Source organism: Vitis riparia, unplaced genomic scaffold (assembly GCF_004353265.1).
Source record: "Vitis riparia cultivar Riparia Gloire de Montpellier isolate 1030 unplaced genomic scaffold, EGFV_Vit.rip_1.0 scaffold852_pilon_pilon, whole genome shotgun sequence".
In the NCBI taxonomy this organism is placed as follows: Eukaryota; Viridiplantae; Streptophyta; class Magnoliopsida; order Vitales; family Vitaceae; genus Vitis; species Vitis riparia.
In genome coordinates, this window is record NW_023269814.1 from 62,503 (window position 1) to 82,499 (window position 19,997).

Sequence of the window (19,997 nt, forward strand, 5' to 3'; positions counted from 1 at the left end):
ATTAATCAAGGAGTTGGCTCTGATACCACTTGTTATAACTCAACCAATGTGAATACCCTAATTTCATATATACTGAAATAGTCTTGTTAAAATCAACCAAGATGAATACCCTAATTTCATATATACTGGAATCTCCTGATTAAAAAAATGAGTAGAAAAATAATAGCGGAAGCATACCTGAATCCATTGAAGAAGAAATCTTATAGGAAGAAAACCCTTTGAGATGGTCTTCCAATTCTGGCCACTAGATTCTATGTCAATTTCTCTCTGAGAGGATTTTCGGAAATTGGAATGCGTAGTGGTAGAATGGGGACCATAACCCTATTTATAAACTGCTAGGGCAGTTTTAATTTTATCACAATTATATTTCTGCCCCTCATAGAAATAATAATTATCTAATGGTATCTACACAATAATCTCATGACAATTATACCCTTAAGCCAATTAATCAATTATTAATTAGATCACTATATTTAGGCTTAATTAAATGATAGCACACACATTTTAATTATTTACATGTGTGGCCCAAATTATAGATTAATTACAAAAAAAAAATTAATCTAACAGAGACTTCTAATCCTCTTACAATTATTCTTGAATAAACTTTAATTGATGGTTTACATCCTACACTCCATTCCCATTACAAGCATTAAAAGTTGTATTTGATTATTACAAAAAAAAAAAAAAAAAAGCGAGAGAGAGAGAAAGAGAGGAGGGAACCAATGGGACCCCTTAGTTATGGTGCCCAATTATGGCCTACCCATCTTGATTAGGGTGAGTTCTCCCCTAAAATTTTTGTACAAAGAGGGATTTGTTTCCTTTCTCAAGATAAAACATGAATTTTAATAATTACCATTAGCCCACACAAGTAATTTGTTCATTTACCTACCCTCGGATAATACCTATGCCTTGCCTCTCTCAGCCCATTTTTAGACTCCTCCACTATTTTTTATATAATTTTTAATGGAATGATTGAAGTTAAAATAATTACATGGTAAGATCAGACCTGAAAATTAAATACATCTCTAATAAAAATTAACATTATATTTTCTTTAAGTCATTATATACCCTTCCTTGTTTTGAAACAATAAACTTAAGAAAAAAAAATTAAGATGTTAAAATAGAGAGTAATAACATTAATGGAGAAGTATAAACATCTAGAAAGTTGATATATGGACAAAGAAAAAAAAATAATACAAAAATGAATAAACGAATTGAAAAGTTATAAAAGGAATTCAAAAGCAAATTGAAAAAATTAATATGATCTTATTCCTTTTTTTTTTTTTAATCTTTGATTTCAAAAGATAGTTTCAAAATAATAAAAAATTTCAACTACAGTGATGCTTTTCTTTCCAAAAATGCAATTTTTAAAATATGAAAATCTTATCAAGATTAATAGAAATATATAATAAACAATTTGAAAAGGATCCTCTAACCCATTCCTAACTATATGTTTAGCACTTAAATTCATTATGAGTAGGAAAATAAAAGATTGTTTCCAAACTTAAAATTGTATATTTGTCTTGTTTTCTTTTCATAAGGGTCATTATAAAATAGTAAATTCTAAATATAACCAAGTAACCATGTTAAACCTTGTTTTTTTATGTTTCTTACTTATTTTATTTTTGCTTTAATTGCACAATAGAAATAAGTTCAAAACTATCGTATTGGCACAACAATTTGACAATTGAAGAATTTTGAAAAAGCTAAGATTAAAAAATTGTTATTAGATATGAGGCCAAAGAATTCTAAAAAAAATCCTTAATTAAGTTCAAGAACTCACTCAGCTTCATACTAGAAAATTATTAAAGAACCAAGATGGAGTTGTAAGTTAAGAGAAAAACACACCAAGTAAAAACACATGCAAAAATGAAGATTGATTTCGTTTAATTTTGAAGCCATAGTGAAATTTGGGTAGTGTAATTGGATTGACAATTTAGTGCATGGATATGAAATGAACAATAGTAACAATAAAAGAATTTTGGTTGAAGCTAAACTTTTTATCTATTTTGATATCATACTCATAACTGGGCTTTACTATCCTTAAGGCTCCATGCTTCTAGGGATCAACACTATTGCCTACCTTGACATATAACCATAATGTCTACTTCTAGTGAGTGGGTGATGTTGCCGACGAAATACATATATAACTATTGAAGGTTGATGCATTATAAATTCTTAAACTTTCTCGTGCCTAGGAATAATAGGATTTCTACTAAATCTTTTATCAACCAACTATACTTTTTAAATATTGAGGGTATAAATACAAGTTTTATGTACGCGTAATTACAAAATGCAATATAGATTGGATATAATTAATGATAATAAGTTGTGACACCCTTCAAATCCCTACAAACTATTAGTTGGGAAGTCATCTAAACTTTTATTCTATCATCGCTTGAGAGTTGAAATTAATACATTTTTCACTTAATACCTTGGAAGATTGACTTAGCTCTTACACATACTAGCCAAAATTTTTGAGTAGCCAAATGGCCCAAGTGCTAGCTAGATATTAGCTTAGTACAAATGTTTTGATGAGTAAAAAAATCTTTTAAAGCTATGAGAATCTCCATTCACTAGAATAAGGTAAGGACCATCAAAAAGCTTCCTTCTTCTCCATTAACAAAGGTATAATATTTCCTAGCTGATCTTGGAGTACCCGGACTCAACCATTATATTTTTTAAATTATACATTGGAAGCCCAAAGTATACAACCATGAAAAGCAATATTTATATGAGGATAATACATATTTCAGCCCAGTAAACCTATTATTGGCTCCAAGCAAAGAAATTCGACGCATGCTCTTCAGTTGAAGTAGATCAATTAAGAAAAGCAATCTAGCTCAAATTTTCGACACACATGCATCTCACAATTGTTTCCAAGAATAAAAAGTGTCATATTGCAATTCAAATAAACAAACCATTTTTATTATATGATGCAACTGTACACACTAAATCACAAGAAATTATACATCAATTCACACAAACAATATGAAACAGCATATATACACCAGCAGTTCACCTCACATAGATAAATGATTACATGTTTCATTTGGTTACAATCTATGACGTCAACATATTGAGCATTTGGCTTGAAAATAAGCCATCCAGGTCCTTCAACCTCAGACAACAACGGATTCTTGCCAAGCCAAGGTTGTGGAAGCTAGCGTTTCTTGCATAAAAATACATACCATTGACTTGTCAAGCTAAATTAGAAAAGCCACAAGATTGGGCTTTTTTATATGGGTACTTTTTAAAGGTCAGATCTGACCAATTATGTAAAGGTTACGGAATCTGAATTCCAACAACAAGATGATCCCTTGCAAACCTGCAATCAATGGCCTTTTGTGTTGGAAGTGGAATTGCATTTTTCTGAGTATACAACCATGAAAAGATGCTATAATTGACTGCTTTATTTGGACCAATACCTATTCAGGATCAAGTGATGTTTAATTCTGAAAGGGGTCTCACCTATAATCACATTGAAGCCTCTCTAAGATTGCTGCAGGCCCTTATTCTTCAATAGGTACGAAGCGTGAAAGAAAAGCGTTTTGAGTTGCCTCATCCTCCCACTCTAGTTCATTCCACCACTCGGCAAAATATTTAATAGGCCCTTATTCTTCAATAGGTACGAAGCGTGAAAGAAAAGCGTTTTGAGTTGCCCTTATTCTTCAAGTGATGTTTAATTCTGAAAGGGGTCTCACCTATAGTCACATTGAAGCCTCTCTAAGATTGCTGCAGGCCCTTATTCTTCAATAGGTACGAAGCGTGAAAGAAAAGCGTTTTGACAATACGATGTCCCTTGGCACTGTTGGCGTTGAGTGGCAGCTTCTTTAGAAGTGGACAATTACCTACATAGATTGTATTTAAGTAGATAAATGGCAGGGCTTTCCAAAATATGCTCTTCAATGTCAAAGGACAGTTTTACTGTTCACACTTCTTTCCTTATTTTAGCCCACAATTCTTTCCTCATTCTAGCCCTATACATGTAAATCAAAGGACAGCTTTGCTGTCCACACTTCTTTCCTTATTTTTGCCCATAATTCTTTCATCATTTTAGCCCACAATTGTTTCCTTATTTCTTCATTAATATCCGAATCACTATCTGATGTGTCCGATGAACTAACTAAATCTTCTGGCTCAAGAGACTCAGAGCTTTCCTCGTCAAGCGACTCCCCATCAATTTCCTCATCACTTTCCTGATCTGAAATATCCTGAGTGTATAATTTCATGCCTCCAATTGACAAAAACCCAGAATTTTTCTCTGAAGAAAATGCCCCACTGAATACATCTTCAGCCATCTCAGCATCCATGTCCTTCTCGAGTGATGACGATTTGAAACATGACCCCCCTTCTTCCATTTTCTTTGTGGATGCTCCAATGCTACTGGGTGTGTTAAGCACTTCTTCAGACATCTCAACACCCAACTTGCAAATGTTATTTTCATCAGCATCTGCATCCTTCTCAGGTGATGACAATATGAAACATGAGCCTTCTTCCTCTTCAATTTTCTTCTTAGATGTTCCATTGCCACCTGATGCCGTCTCAGATTCATCAAAGAACCCCAATCCTCTGCATGAGCTATCACCTAATACCAAATCTGAACCATAATCATAAGTGAAATTCTCACTAAATGTTTTTGAGCATGGTGTTTTGTCTTCAAAAGCAACAATCTGAGTCTCCTTGGAATCAACTAAAACAATTGGCTGTGATGCATTCAAATAATTATCCCCATTACTGCCCCCAACATATGATTCTGGATGCATACCATCCTGGGGAGTAGCAGCTGGATAGGTGTATCCGTAAGCATTTCCAGTGTATTTCCCCGGCCCATATCTGGACCCAGAAGCACCGCTCGCACCCGAATTCCCCGATCGGGCATTTCCATTGGGGTTTTTTCTTCCTGGGATAGAATTAGGGGTAGAATGCAAATTGGGGCTCCAATCAACGAAGGAACCCCCAGAGACGAACACCGATCCAGCAGAAAAGTTAGACGGTGCTTTGGACCTGGACTTGGACTTGTTGAAATGCTTTTTCTTGGCTCCGCCGGCCATGGTGGATTGGGTGTGAGATCTTTGAGTCCAATTCTCAGGGCGAGTTTGGGCCAAGCATCCACAAAGAAAATGGAAGAAGTGGGGTCATGTTTCAAATCGTCATCACTCGAGAAGGACATGGATGCTGAGATGGCTGAAGATGTATTCAGTGGGGCATTTTCTTCAGAGAAAAATTCTGGGTTTTTGTCAATTGGAGGCATGAAATTATACACTCAGGATATTTCAGATCAGGAAAGTGATGGGGAGTCGCTTGACGAGGAAAGCTCTGAGTCTCTTGAGCCAGAAGATTCAGTTAGTTCATCGGACACATCAGATAGTGATTCGGATATTAATGAAGAAATAAGAAAACAATTATGGGTTAAAATGAGGAAAGAATTGTGGGCTAAAATAAGGAAAGAAGTGTGGACAGCAAAGCTGTCCTTTGACATTCAATTGTGGTAAATCATCTAAGCGAAGCACTTGGAATTTGGCAAATGGACCAAGGTTTTCTCCGTTCCCTGCAGATTCAGCACATTTACCGGTACCAATTACTTCTTGCATCTGATCACAATCATGTATTTCAAGAGTTCTAAGGTTTGGAGCAAAAGCAACCCATGTTAGGTCCTTCAACCTCGAACACCTTTCGATGCCCACCCACTTAAGGCTGTGGAAACTGTTGTGGGAACTGACCTTTGAGTTAAGGTAATTAGATTCTACTGTTTTCTTTCCTTCCCCAACCCAATCGATCTCCAAATCTTCCAACGAGCCACAGTTTGAGATATAGAGCTCTTGGAGATTCTTTACATTGCTGAGGGATGTTATATTGAAAGAGCTTGAACTGTTGAAATTCTGGAGGCCTAGACTGGAAATGCAGCTTCTTAGCTTGTCAGGGCTTAAAAGCCTTTTGAAAGCAGAGACTTGTTATAGTGACACCTAAATCATGCAAGTACTTTAAGGACTCCAATTCCTCAACCAAGGCTTCATCACCATCACAAATTCCACAGTCGAACATATCAATCACTTGCAACATCAAAAGACTTGATATCAACTGCTCTGGAATTGAAGAAAGCTGATACATGGAAGCCAACCCAAATATTTCAATTGTCCAGGTTCTTCAACTCAATTGGCAACTCTTTTATTTAGTATGTGATAGGTCGAGAAATTGTAATGAAACCAACTTAGAGATTCCCCGTGGTAATTCAGTTATACTATTCCTTGTCAAGTCTAAAACTCTTAGATTTGGCACAAACCGGAAGAAACTATCAGAGATCATCATCAAATTATTATCCCGAAGAAACAAAGTTAGGAGATTGGGGCAATTGGGGGACCCTGTTAGTTTCTCAATTTGGTTGCCTATCAGTGAAATCCTTTTTGGCTCCATCCATCTAGCAACTTCAGGAGCTTCAGTTAACCCATAGACCGCCTGCACCAAGAACTCGTGCTGCTCCTTCCCAGTTCCACAAGCTATCCACAATGCCATATCACGGATTACATCATGCAGTTTTACTCTATAATCATTATTAGTTTCTTCTAATAGACATGCATGAATCAGAGTGCCAATAATGTTGTAACCCTGGTTTTGTGCTCCCTCCATGTCATCAAATTCATCTAAAAAGCCTTCACAAATCCACTGGTATATCAAATTTGATTTTGACATCTCATAATCTTCTGGATATAGAGAACAATACAAGAAGCAAGATCTGGCAACTTCGCTGGGTAAGCAATCATAACTGTATTTTAAAAGAGGAAACACTCTGTCCGCCATACCTGGAAATTTTGAGGCAGAGCTTCGGACCACTTTAATTGCATATTTCCATTCCTGCGGCGTCTTCTCACAAGCCATGGCCCTGCCCATGGTAGTTAGCACAAGTGGCAAACCGCAACACTCTTGTGCGACAGCTTGAGCGAGCTCCGGTATCTCAGGATGGAAATCGAGAGTATCTTCTCCAAGCTTCATTCGAAACAATTCCCAGGATTCTGTCCATGTTAGGCATTCCACTTTGATCTTCTTATCAGCTTCCATTTGAGCGCACACCTCTTCTGATCGAGTGGTGAATACTATCTTATTTTTCTTACTTTGGAATGGAACCCCGACGTCTGATAAAGTCAACCGCTCCCATAAATCATCTAGCAACAGCACAAACCTCTTTTCGCTCAGGACTCTCCAGATGCTCGTAGCTTTCTCATCTCGACTTTTGCTTTTCCATTTATCATCGCAAAACCCTATCTTCTTCCAGATGTCGTCCTGAATGTTTTCAAGGTTTACATTTCTGGAAACTGTTGCCCAGATCACAAAATCAAAATCATGGGTTCTTTTAGTAAAAGCATTATTGATTTGGGTTAAGAGGGTGGTTTTCCCAACTCCTCCTAACCATATAGGCCGATAATTCCCACTTGTTCTTGATGAAGGCTGCTCCAAACCTTACCAATTCTGGAATTCATGCCGACAGTTGCTTCACTAGGCCTTTCACCTACGCGAGGTGAAGGTAACCTCTCAGCCACCACATCCGAAGGTCTTCGGCTCATTAGAATGTCCACTTCTTTCAACTTTCTAGCTACTCTCTTCCCCAACTTGTATCTGGTCTGCAATGCCTAGGACAGCAACCACCCAGACATTTCTTCTCAACCTCGTCAGTGCCATCTCCAAGCAGTTGAGTGACTTGAGTTTCCAGAGTTTCAACCCTTGAAAGCCACCCTTGTACTTGGTCCAGCGGCTGCATTTGTTCCCTCTCGGCAATATCCACCTTCCTCTTCACATCGTTCCTTAACTCCTTCAATCTTTCCCAAGCAGTTCCCAATTCTACCAGATTTTCAGGGAGTTTGCGCAGGTAATTTGCATGCTCAGTAGTGCCATCCCAGAAGCTAGAGACAATGCGGTCGGCGGAGAGTGAAATCGAGCAAATGTTGCCCATGGTTTTGTCAACGAGGATTAAGAACTAGGGAGACGATGAGAGTGGAGAGCTTTGGGATGATCAATCAAGCCGAAGAGAGAAGGTTTAGGAAGTGTAGGTATTGGCTCCAATATCTAATTGAAGGAAGTGCTTTATGTTATCCATTAATTTGATACCAAGTTGTAATCACTATGTGTTTGGGTGATCTCACAGTATAAAGAATAAAGTGCATGTGCCTTCCTTTGCTTCCTTTGCTGCTGTTGTGCTTGGCTACAGATATTCTTAGCTTTGCCAAATACAGAGAGAGGGTTTTGCAATATTCTTTTCTAAGAGGAGAGAATAAAGTTGCTGAAGCCATCTTGTTGGGCAAACATGAGATCAAATGCTAGTTAATCCCATGCTTCATCAGTTGTACGCCCTTATCAGTTTGGTTGCTTAGATGCTTTTCTTGCCATGAACAACCTCTTTGGATATCTTCTTTCCTTCATTTTGAAGTCCCTTTTGCTTTCTTCTATAGCCCTCCTGCACAATGAATCATTTGATCATCATTCAAAAATGAAGTCCCTTTTCCTTCATTTATGTTTATAAATACCCAAACATAAAATGAAACATGCCACCTAAAAAACATGTGTTGCTAAGCTGGCATGGTTCGAGAGGAATGAATGCATATATGGCAAGACAATCGACCCCTACGCACAAGGCAACCTCTAAGCAGTGATAGGCGCACTTAAGATTTTTTTGCTTTAGAATTTAAAGATAATTAACAAAGTTGGAGAGGAAGGTGTTTAAGGATGATCAAATTGGAAATTACTTGGCAATGCACCAAATTATTGATGACAAAGCTTGTTGATGTGGTATGATAATTTATTTATATCATGTCATCTTATTGAGAATTAATTAATTGAAAATAAATATCATGATAAGTTATTTTATTAAAAAGAATTTGTAAAGTTTATTTTCTAATAATTAAAAGGTTCCATTATTAATTTTCAAATTTGAATTTTATCTTTTTAACTAATTTTTATGTCATGTTTGGTTTTAGAAAAATATAAAGAAAAGAAAAAATATTCAAAAAATTAATTTTCTTATTTTTAGTTTTACTATAAAAAAATATAGAAGAAAATAAACTATAATTGAAATTAGTTACCTAATACATTTTAAAATTATTTAATCTTTATCTACAGGAGTTAAAATGAGTTTAATGGATTTGAAACAACATACAAAATAATTTATTAATTTTAAATCGACTTTTTTATTTTATTTTATTTTATTTTTTCTTTTCTTCTATTTTTTCCCACTATTTCTTTCCCTCTCCTTTCCTCTTTATAAATTTTCCGGAAATATAGGCTTAAGATGAGAAAATATGAGTGGACAATTATACTATACTAACATGTTGATGGGAAACAATAGATATATTGAATACAATGATTATTGAGCCAAATATGCCATGACCCTAAGTTAAAATATCTAGACAACTAATGTTCAGTTAAAAAAAAATAGAGAGAGAGAGAGAGAGAGAATTTTTTAAAAAAAAAAAGCCTCTATTATTGTTTAGGCAATAGTACAAGTCTGGAAAATTAGATGTAAATACATTAAAATCTTGAAGACATCTTTGTTAGAGAGATGTGTTGTCTCTTATTTAACTTTCTTCTCACATTAATTAATTGTAATCACTTAATGAGAAACAAAAAAAAATCAATTGAAATGGTGATTTGTAGCCAATTGAGTCTTTCTTTATTTTGAGATCTTAGTGCTTGAATTCCTGGTTAGGTGGAGATTGAATATTTTTTTTTCTACTTATTTTAATTTTAAAAGCAAATCTTTTCTCCTTGGGCACCTACTATACCATGAAAGTTTTGTTTTGCTGCATCTAAATGGATATGGATTTTGAAAAATGCTTTTAATTTAATTTCTTTTATAATCATTAATGTTAATAATATTTTACCAGTGAAGATGATGAATGGGAAGGTTTAGGGAATGGGATTGCAAGAGCCTAAACTAAAATAATTTTTAAGCTTCTCCATGATATTGCAACCCCTTATCCGTTTGGTGATTTGAACTATTGAAAGCAAAAACATTTTTATCCGTTTGGAACTCATTTTTGAGGAATTCTAATTAAAGCATGTTTATGTAATGTCTTTGCTGATATATCTTTAGAAATGTTTTAAAGAGAATTACTTAATATATATTTGGATACATTTCCTATTTGGTAACGATTTTTTAAAATAGTTATGAAAAATAGTTTTTAAATATGTTTTAAGAATATATAACTTTTATATGTAATGCTTATTTTCCGTATTTTATAATTATTTTTTGAAACAATTCTTAGAAAACAAATAAAAATAAATAAAAGAGGATCCTTGAAAAACTTTTTTTTTATTTTTAAAAATATAAAATTATTTTTTGTCTTCTATTTCCAAATGCATTTTCTTGTTTTCTTGTTCTTGATAATAGAAAACTATTTTAAAAACAATTATCAAATAAGACCTATATAAAATTTAAGGATTTTTATGAAAAAGTAAGTAAAGTCTTTAGCATTAAAAACATTTTTTTTTTAATTTTTAAAATTTAAAGAAGTAAAACAATTTTACTTTCTGAATAGGTATATTGCTACTTTTTGTGTAAGATTTTTATATTTTATTTATGAGTTTTTATTCTTAAAATATAAAAAATAGGAAATGTATGCAAAAGTCACCTTAGCATATGGATATAAACTAAAAAAAAAAATGTGTTCTAGAAGTATTTTTGGTAATTTATTATAAAATTTTAAAAAATATAAAAATATAAAAAAAAATAAAAAAATAAAAAGCATTACTTCTAGAAGAATAAGATAACAAGTAATTGTTTACAAATCATTTGAAATGATTCTTCAAATTTTTAAAAGTGATTTTCAAAAATTTGTTAAACTCCTAGTTTTTTTATAAGAAAACACCTATTTTAATTCTTTCCAAAATAAATCTCAAATAGGCTCTTGATCTTCCCATTCAAATTCAATCCAGGGCACTTGGTGTCCTTGAGTTGTATATAAGTTCATTGGAGCAATTAGTGTTTAAGAAAGCTTCAAAGAAATAGGGATAATGAACCATATATACAAATATATCAACTCTATATAAGAGAGTCTACTTAAGAGTGATACTAGTTAAAATACTTATTTTAGTTGCAGTGCTCTTAGTAGTCGTGTTTGCATTTGAAATGTTTTTAAATAAAATTATTTATTGTTCGGATATAAACCAAAAGGGGGACTTTATTGTGGTCTAAAGTGATGGTCAGGTAGATTAAGTTACTTAAAGTTGACAATTATGTTTCTAATAGTATTAAATTCACTCTACATGTTTCCTAGGTTTTATACGGGCTTTTGATGACTTAAGATCATCACTTTTGACTTAAGAGTGATTTAGCTAAGTATGGTTGAATGAATAATGGAAACAAAAGGCATACAACTTTTACTTTGATATATAGCACTAGCATGTTGAAAAGGAATTCACCAAGGAGCGCTTAATAACCCTATGAATACTTAAGCATTTGAGGCAATTCTCACTTATTTCTGTTTCATTTTTATTCATGTTGTCACACTTGAATTGCTAAGGTTTTCTTCGTATAAATAAGCTTTAATGTATTGAAAAATATGTGCCCCCAATTAAAATTGTCATTATTTTCCTATGCATTCCCAACCCTCTGAAGGGCTTAACTCATGTTCGAGATTAAGTCGTAATGGTTAATGGTATCCTCTCAAGTCATAAAAAATACTACATTAAATCCTCTCAAGAATTTAAACTAGTTTTTTAATAAAATAATATTTGTACAACAAAATTAATGAAAATTTTCAAGAATATAATATGTGCTCATGACAAATAAATGTAAATTTTAAAAATGAACAATAAATACTAATGTGGAGATAAAAATTTATTTCCTTGAATTGGATTATTTGAAAGCATATTACATTTCAATATTTAAAAAATTAAATTAGTTTAAATTTTACTATAAAAAAACCTATATTAAAAAAACTAACTTAAAACTATCATAATATACATATACTTAAATTCCTTTGAATTTATTTATATTTATTTATTTGAAAAATAATTAAAACCTATCAATAAAATTATTAATTTTTTAAATAACACTCTAAGTACATTTTGAATAAAAAAAATTAAATCATTCAAAATTTTTAAATATGATTTTACATAAAATATTTTACTTGAAATTTAATGTTTAAAATCTCTTTAAAAAACTGATTGAAAATTTTTGGTTGTTAGTTTATTTAATTTATTAAAATTAATGAAAGTTGTATTTATAATTAATAGTGTCAAATTAATTTTTATTTAAAAATTATATTTTATAAATTATTAATTTTTTTAATTAATTTTTATATTAGTTTAGTTGTTTTTAATTTCATGAACTTTATATTTTTTAAAAAAATTAAATAAAAAATGAAAGTGTTAAATATTATAAAAATTAATATTAGTTTTTCTTTTTACGCCTTTTTCCTTGTTCCCTAGGAAATGCGAATTATGCCATTTTCTTCATTTAAAGTTTTGGGGTTATTTGTGCCACTGCTGAAGCTTCCCACAAGGGTTTTGGGTTTTGGGTTCTGGGTTAGGGTTTTAGGATTTTTGAATGATGGTTACAGTCTGCTGTTCGGAACCGGAATCATGGTTTAGGGTTTCAGATTCTTAATCTTCGTGTATAGTTGTAAAGAAATGTATGAACATACCCAAACTTGGCATGTCGAGTTTAGCCTGAATTTTCGCGGAGATTAGGATTTTCTTCAAAAATCAAACCTCATTCAAGATACTAGCACGCACAATGTGTTTCATGTTTGTGGTTTGTTGACAAGTTTTGCTTCAATTCCTCCTTTGAGTGTGTTGAATTCTCCCATTCATTTCAGGTGTTTTCCACTCCAATCCCATTTGGGCTTTCTTGATTTTTCGACCGAATGCATTTGCATTAGGATATGATCATCTGAGTCATTTCATAATTGATATCCTCTGAAGGCATCTATTACCTTCAAACAGAAGTAATCTCATTCGGTCTATAAGTTGAATGTTCATTGATCTCAGGTCTTTTCTGCTCAAATCTCATCTGGGTTTCTTGATATTTCAACTGAGACCCACTTCCGATTCAAGTATCTCCATCTGGGTCATTTCATAATTGAAAGATATTTCTCACCTCAAACAGATCTTGTCCCATTTGGATTGTAAGTTGAATCTTAACTCCTCTCGCGTGTTTTCTGCTTAAACCCCATCGGGGTTTTCTTGAGATTTCAACTGGTACGGCTCCCAATTCAGAAAGTTCATCTGAAAGATAAACCCTAGAACAGAACGGTTTCAAGCTCTGAATCGAACTAACATGAGCTTTCCTACAAATACTCCTCCAGTTTTCGCCCCATACGCAGAATCCTGCGGTGATGCTCTTGAATGTTGGCCTCAATTCCCAATGGACAGAAGCTCAGAAAATTGTCCCCACATTGAAACCCCATTATTCAAGAAGCCTAAAATTTCTGAAACAGTGACCAATCTCAGGATGCCTGGATCAAATAACAAAGTCATGACTGATACTTTCTTCAAGACCCAACTCTGCATGAAATTCAGATTGGGTACTTGTATCAATGGGGATGAATGTAACTTTGCCCATGGCACTGGAGATATTCGAAGGCCTCTGCCTCATGGGCAGGAGCTTAGTTGCAAGGAGGGATATGTGGCTGGGATATGGAATCGAGACCATAGGTTAAACAGTAAAATGAAGCTATGCAGGATTTTTAGTAGAGGAGAAAAATGCCCATATGGGGAAAGGTGTAATTTTCTTCACGAAGGTTTCGAGAAGTGTAGGGAAGGTTCAGGTAAGTTTAGGGAGAGTTCTTCCATAAGCATTGGATGTACTGGATCAGCAAGGGGTTACAGGAATGGTTCTGGTCAATTGGAGTTCAAGAGGTTTGGGGATTCAAGTTTGAATGCTAATCAGGTGAATGCAAATCCAGGATTCTGGAGAACTAGGCTCTGTCACAAGTGGGAGATGTCTGGTAACTGTGCATACAGGGAGAAATGTGTCTTTGCTCATGGACAAGCTGGTATTCTTCCAGTGCTTAACTTACTTTTACCAAAGCTGATTCTCAGCCCAATAGTTTCATTTTCAGACATGCATGTGCTACTGCATAATTTTGTTTGGTGATATCAATATGTGATTGATTTAGATAAAAACTTCTGATACATGTTCACTCTTAATTCCCTTATGAATAGTTCTTTAGTTTTGCACACAGGCTTTGATGATGCACATAAGTAGAGTGTTTGAAAAAACATTGGCTCATCATGAGCTCCTTGAGTAAAGAACTCGAGAAGGATCTTCTAACTTAATCAGTTGTGCCTTGATTTCAAAACAAGGTTTTGGGTTTTCTGTCATTATCTTGACACTTCCCTCTTTTCGCTGTTACTGTCAATGCATCCATCAAAGCTCTAGATTCCTTTTCGCTAGGTTGTTTGGTATCAACTAGAGCTTTAATTCAACTCCTGTATGGCACTTGAATGGTAAAGAGTTCCCAGCACTATCTGACCATGAACATAAGATTTGATCTGGACTCGAGATTACTGAAGGGAGTACATACCATTGTATAAATATGGCTTATTCCTTATTCAGAAGTAGTTGGCAAATTAGTAGATTTGATTTCTGTAAGTTCTACCTATTTGTTAAGATTGTTTATCAGCTTTGAATCATTTGGGAACTCTTAATTTTATTTTGTAGTAGCTCAGAAAGTTGATTTACATTCATGGAAGATCAGGTTATGTGCATTTTTATACTTTTTATGAGCCCAAATTTGTGTATGAATAGAATTTCAACATTTCCACATGAACTGGATGGAGAAATGGTAACTCATTTTGCTTCAATTATGATTAGTGCTTGTCATGGTTGTTTGATCGTTGAATATGGAAATGGAAACTCGTTCCTCCAAGTGAAAGGATTAATGCATCAAGCCATATTTGAACTTTGAATGTTGCATGAGAATCTTACTATCTTGTGTTTTACTTTTACATAATTTTTTGAATTTACAAAACCATGATAAGAAATGCAAATATTGCATGTTGAAAGAAAGGGTGCTGTTGCAGAAAATGGCAGCCTTCATAATGTGTGCACATCCATTTGCCTTGATGATTCCCTGTTCTTAATCAGCCTGCCTTCCAAATTCTTTCATGACAGCTCATTCTGGAATGGAGGAAAAAATTTTTGGTTTCCTGATGGTTTCTTTTATTTTGGTTCACAGAACTGAGGAAGCATGCAGTACAACCTGAAGGTGGGAAGGAACATGCAGCTCCAAAGACTCTCCCTTCTGCCAAGGCTGATGCATTGACCCATAAAACAGGGCCAGGAGCTACATATAACCAGCCACTTCAGGAGAAGAAGTGCGCATTCAAATGGGAAAAGCTGGGGAAGATCAATGGCATCTATGCTGATTGGATTGATGATATGCCCCTTGTGCATAGCTCTGTCAAGTAAAGTGAAGGCCTGAATATGAGTTTTGTAAATGTCAACGGCTAGACTTCAAAGTTCATTACACCATTTTGTATAGATAACAGAAGGTTGTTACATTTAGCTTCCAAATTTCAAAGTAACATCACTCCATTTTGTATAGATTGGAGAAGTTAGTCACATTGCTTCCCAATTTGTCTTGAGACTTCACTTCAATTGCAAGACATATGGATTTGATTTGAAGTGTCTTGAACATTTTCCTCTATTTCTCCTCTGATATAGTAACAAATGGATATGATTTTACTAAAACCTGCCGTTAAGATCATATTAATCAATTCTCTATCAGACAAACAAGTTCAAATTAAGATGGGGATTGATAAATCTGTTGAGTGCTTAATAGAAGTGAAAAGTAGTTGATGTCTTAAATTTTGGTGTTGAATCTAACTCCTTAAAAACAGTTCATTTTAAAATTTTCACCTTTTTCTCATCATAGCACATATTCTAGATATTTTTCTAAATGCTATGTGATTAATATATTGATGAATAAAAATGATAATTGTTATAATATATACTTACATAAATTAAGTATATAATTTATAATTTCCTTCTTTTGCCACACCACTTTTAGATTATACACCTTGTGATCTCCTGTGTGATAGTTGCACACTAAAATCTTTTGACCTAAAATCATCAAAAAAAAAAGTAGTAAATTATAATTTTGCAATATTAAGTTTCATTTTAAAAGAATTTTATTTTTAATGTAAAAAAAATTAATTAAAATAGAATTTATACTTCTAATAAATCAATTAAAATAGAATTTGATTTGGTATACTTCACATAAATGAAAGTTTTGTTTTTTATTTTATTTTATTATATCAAATAAAGATAAAAACTTTTATTTCAAAGAAAATATTTTTTAAAAATTAACAATAAAAAAATTTACTTAAAAAAAATATACATATAAAATGAAAATAATTTTAAAATTTACTAAACAAATTCAATAGTTTTAAAATAATTTTGAATATTAAACTATTTAAAATTTATGTTATCAAGTACACTTTAAAAAAATAAAACAATAAAACTTCACTTGACATAGTTAATGATATTTTTAAAGCAGTTGCAAAGGCTAGATTAGGTTCCATAAAATTTGAAGGAAAATGTGAAAAAATAAAATAAAATAAACAAAAAATAGTTGAAAAGTAAAAGTGAAAGAAAAAAAATTATATATTTTAAATCAATAAAACATTTTTATATAATACTTTAAACACATTTAACTTATTTTCCATTTTTTATGTAAAAATTAAATAATTTTAAAATATATAAATTTTTAATTAATTTTTTTTCATATTTCCTAATGAAATCAAATAAGATATCAACATTTTTTTTTTATTTCCTTGATACTTTTCGAAAATCCATTTTTATTATTTAACCCTTCTCTATGCTAGTAACTTTTCATATAGAAAATGAATAAATTATATTTCAATCAAAAGTCCTCAGTAGTCATATTTTTTATTGTAATTCATAAGTTTTATAACAACTAAGCAAAAAATATTATTAAGTTGCTTCCCAATTTCCAATTCTCAACAAGTTGCAGCTCCATTTTGATATGGAAAGAGTTCATGTTCTCATATTTTTCCACACCTGACGTCCCCACAGCTCCTTCTCTCCCAGTGGAGGGGCCTTCTCTTCTTTGCAAAGCTATGATATGCCCTACAACTCACTGAACAATTCATTCCAGAAATCTAAAGTTGTAATGCTCACAGCTAATCATCATAGAGTCCCATGCATTACATAAATCACAGGCAATTCTGTGTTGTTCCCCTCAAGATGTGTTGGTCTATATATATGGCTAAGGTCCACCCAAAAAATGGCTGTAACATCAGAGCAGAGATATCCAATGCAAGTGAATGTCATCTTCCAATTCTAGCAATCAAACATCAGAGCATCAAATATAAGACAAGTCGCCTATTCTATTCCATCGGCCTGTTCCGTTCCGGCATAGTGATGCAAACAAGAAATATAAACACTCCCTGGATTAGCATTCTATCCTCAGAATATTCTCTAACTGCCAAGAAATAGACAGCAAATGCTTAGCTACTTTGTTTCATTCACCCTCTCCTGTTGTTTCCAAGGCGGCAAGGTAACTTCCTTTGGAGTTTCAATACCAAACAACAAGAGCTCATTTTGGTAGCATCCTATCTTGAGTTTTTTATTCTCTAAGGCTATGTTTGGTTCCCGGAAAATTTGAGGGAAAATACGAGGGAAAGAAAATACAAAGGAAAAGTAGAAGGAAAGAAAAAGTGAAGGAAAATAAAAAAAATAGATTAAAAGTTGATAAATTATTTTTTTTGTTACTTCAAACTCATTTTATTTATTTTAACTCATCAATATAAAGATTAAATAATTTAAAAATACATAAGTTTTTAATTAGTTTTAATTATATTTGATTTTCTTTGATATTTTTCATAGGATAACCAAACATGAGAAAATCATTTTTCTTAGCATTTTTTTTCTTTCCTTTGTACTTTCCGGGAACCAAACATAGCCTAAGTCTCTAGGCAGGTACCAATCCACAGTTTGTGGGGCTGCTCAAATATTTTGCTTGTATTACCACATTCCTCAATCATCTCATTGCAGTAAACACAAACCACTCTAATCATACCCCATCAAAACTGACTCAACCTTAATCTAGACCAGTATGTCTACAGGCGCATGTCGGTGCGCAAAGCACCTGAATAAGCGCATGAGCAGGTTCACATGTTGATAGAGAAAGAGAGATGGATACTAAAACTTTGGGATCTATGATTGTTAACAACATAAACATTGGGATATTCGAATATAATCAACCAGGTCATCTTTCCAAATTTCTAAAGATATAAAATCCACTGAAAGCAGTTTGAGAGGGCCATGAGAAAGAAATCACCAGCCATCAGGTTTTCTCAACCAATTTTTTGAGTGATTTTAGATTCATTTTTCTCATAAACAGAAGCAAATTTCAGGTAGATGGAGGATGAAAACATTGCATCAGAACAAAGTGAAAGAAGAGAGGCCAATGGAAATGCAGACGGCTTATTAGCAGCTAACATCAACGAAAAACTAAGTTCGCTTACATCCTTACCATCTCAGTGTTGTATCTATAGAGTGCCTGACACACTCCGCCGAGTAAATGAAGAAGCCTTTGTGCCTCGAATCCTCTCAATCGGCCCTGTCCACCATGGGAAAGAAAGGCTACGAGACATGGAAGGTCATAAATGGCAATACCTTAAGGCCCTTCTCCAGCGAAAACCGGGAACAATGGTAGAACGCTATGTTAAAGCCATGAGGGAGTTGGAAGCAAGAACAAGAGGATGTTACGCAGAGATCATCAAATTTGACAGCAATGAATTTGTCACAATGATGCTTCTTGATGGCTGCTTCATCATAGAGCTCTTCCTCAAAAACAAGAATAAGCAATTGAGGGATGAAGACGACCCTATATTCAATAGAACTATGGTACTCACGGATCTTCATCGTGACCTCATATTACTGGAGAATCAGCTACCCTTCTTTGTTCTTGAGACTTTGTTTAATCTAATTGAGAATACCGACCAAGAAGGTCCTTCCACCTCTGTCCTTGAGCTCACCTATGTTTTTTTCAAATTTCTAGGTCTTCAAGAAGTTTTGATCAGAGACTCTCAGCCTGATGTGAAGCATTTGCTAGATCTATTACGACTATGGTTTGTACCACCTTCTTCAACCAAGTCAACTAGTAAGAGTAAGTTTGAGCTCATACGTAGCGTGACAGAATTGCATGAGGCTGGAGTGAAGTTCAGGATGGGAACAGTAAGTTGTTTGATGGAGATAAAATTCATAAATGGGGTTCTGGAAATTCCACCTTTAACCATTGAAGACACTACCGATTCTCTCCTTGGCAATCTTATAGCCTTTGAGCAGTGTTGCAATCGCTTCACTCCTCATTACATCACTGACTATGTGATTCTCATGGAATATCTCATAAACTCTCCAAAGGATGTTGCGCTGCTAAGTCGATATGGGATCATCAACAACTTGTTAGGTGACAATGAGGGGGTGTCCCATCTCTTCAAGAAGCTGGGAAAAGAAGTGGTGTTTAACAGTGACAAATTTCAATTCTCAAATCTTTGCCGTGATGTGAATAAATATCATAAGACTCGTTGGCATATATGGAGAGCAACTTTAAGGCGAGATTATTTCAACAATCCCTGGGCAATAATTTCATTTATTGGTGCAGTTCTTCTCCTCTTCTTCACATTGATCCAAACTGTGTGTTCTCTCCTTTCTCTAAAGAAAGGAAACAACAAGTAGTCTGATACAACACAACATTTCTTTGGTATCTTTCCCTCTATTTGCTTTTTGTGATTTGACATAAGGTACCAGATAAATCGTGATTTCAATCACCGTCTTTTCTTTGACTCTTGCTCTTTCTTTATCCGGGAGATGGTCCCAAATAAACAAAAACAGGTATGGAAGCTATAATTGTAAACCACGATCGAATCTATGGAAGCATTGGTTTATACATACATCCAATAATATACTTTTAGGATGTTGTCAAAAGTGTTCCCTTCTCTAAAATTTGTTCATCCAATAATATATATTACCC

General features: G+C 33.6%; 4 protein-coding genes across 4 annotated transcripts; 2 read left to right on the top strand and 2 right to left on the bottom strand.

Moving 5' to 3' along the window:
* Positions 1-3,974: 3,974 nt before the first annotated feature.
* LOC117910787 (suppressor protein SRP40-like) lies at positions 3,975-5,087 on the bottom strand. The gene is made up of 2 exons (XM_034824934.1): positions 4,038-5,087; positions 3,975-3,980 (listed from the first exon to the last, which is right to left on the bottom strand). The coding sequence occupies exons 1-2, from the start codon at positions 5,052-5,054 to the stop codon at positions 3,975-3,977; spliced, it is 1,023 nt and encodes a 340-aa protein (XP_034680825.1). The 5' UTR covers positions 5,055-5,087.
* Positions 5,088-5,919: 832 nt separating this feature from the next.
* On the bottom strand, positions 5,920-7,945 carry LOC117910788 (disease resistance protein SUMM2-like). The gene is made up of 4 exons (XM_034824935.1): positions 7,661-7,945; positions 6,801-7,443; positions 6,208-6,650; positions 5,920-6,102 (listed from the first exon to the last, which is right to left on the bottom strand). The coding sequence occupies exons 1-4, from the start codon at positions 7,943-7,945 to the stop codon at positions 5,920-5,922; spliced, it is 1,554 nt and encodes a 517-aa protein (XP_034680826.1).
* A 4,539-nt stretch (positions 7,946-12,484) lies between these two features.
* Positions 12,485-15,625, top strand: LOC117910784 (zinc finger CCCH domain-containing protein 39-like). Its single transcript, XM_034824932.1, has 2 exons — positions 12,485-13,988; positions 15,174-15,625. Exons 1-2 carry the CDS (start codon positions 13,271-13,273, stop codon positions 15,404-15,406), a joined length of 951 nt encoding a protein of 316 aa, XP_034680823.1. The 5' UTR covers positions 12,485-13,270; the 3' UTR covers positions 15,407-15,625.
* Positions 15,626-18,382: 2,757 nt separating this feature from the next.
* LOC117910789 (UPF0481 protein At3g47200-like) lies at positions 18,383-19,702 on the top strand. Its single transcript, XM_034824937.1, has one exon. It carries the CDS (start codon positions 18,383-18,385, stop codon positions 19,700-19,702), a length of 1,320 nt encoding a protein of 439 aa, XP_034680828.1.
* The last annotated feature ends 295 nt before the right edge of the window (positions 19,703-19,997 follow it).

Coding starts and splice junctions, on each gene's coding strand:
- LOC117910788 (XM_034824935.1), bottom strand. CDS start 7,945: ATGGGCAACATTTGCTCGATTTCACTCTCCGCCGACCGCATTGTCTCT. Junction 7,444..7,660: donor TTGGAGATGGCACTGACGAG/GTTGAGAAGAAA, acceptor GGTTTGGAGCAG/CCTTCATCAAGAACAAGTGG. Junction 6,103..6,207: donor CACGGGGAATCTCTAAGTTG/GTTTCATTACAA, acceptor TCCATGTATCAG/CTTTCTTCAATTCCAGAGCA.
- LOC117910789 (XM_034824937.1), top strand. CDS start 18,383: ATGGAGGATGAAAACATTGCATCAGAACAAAGTGAAAGAAGAGAGGCC.
- LOC117910784 (XM_034824932.1), top strand. CDS start 13,271: ATGAGCTTTCCTACAAATACTCCTCCAGTTTTCGCCCCATACGCAGAA. Junction 13,989..15,173: donor CTTTGCTCATGGACAAGCTG/GTATTCTTCCAG, acceptor TTTGGTTCACAG/AACTGAGGAAGCATGCAGTA.
- LOC117910787 (XM_034824934.1), bottom strand. CDS start 5,054: ATGGCCGGCGGAGCCAAGAAAAAGCATTTCAACAAGTCCAAGTCCAGG.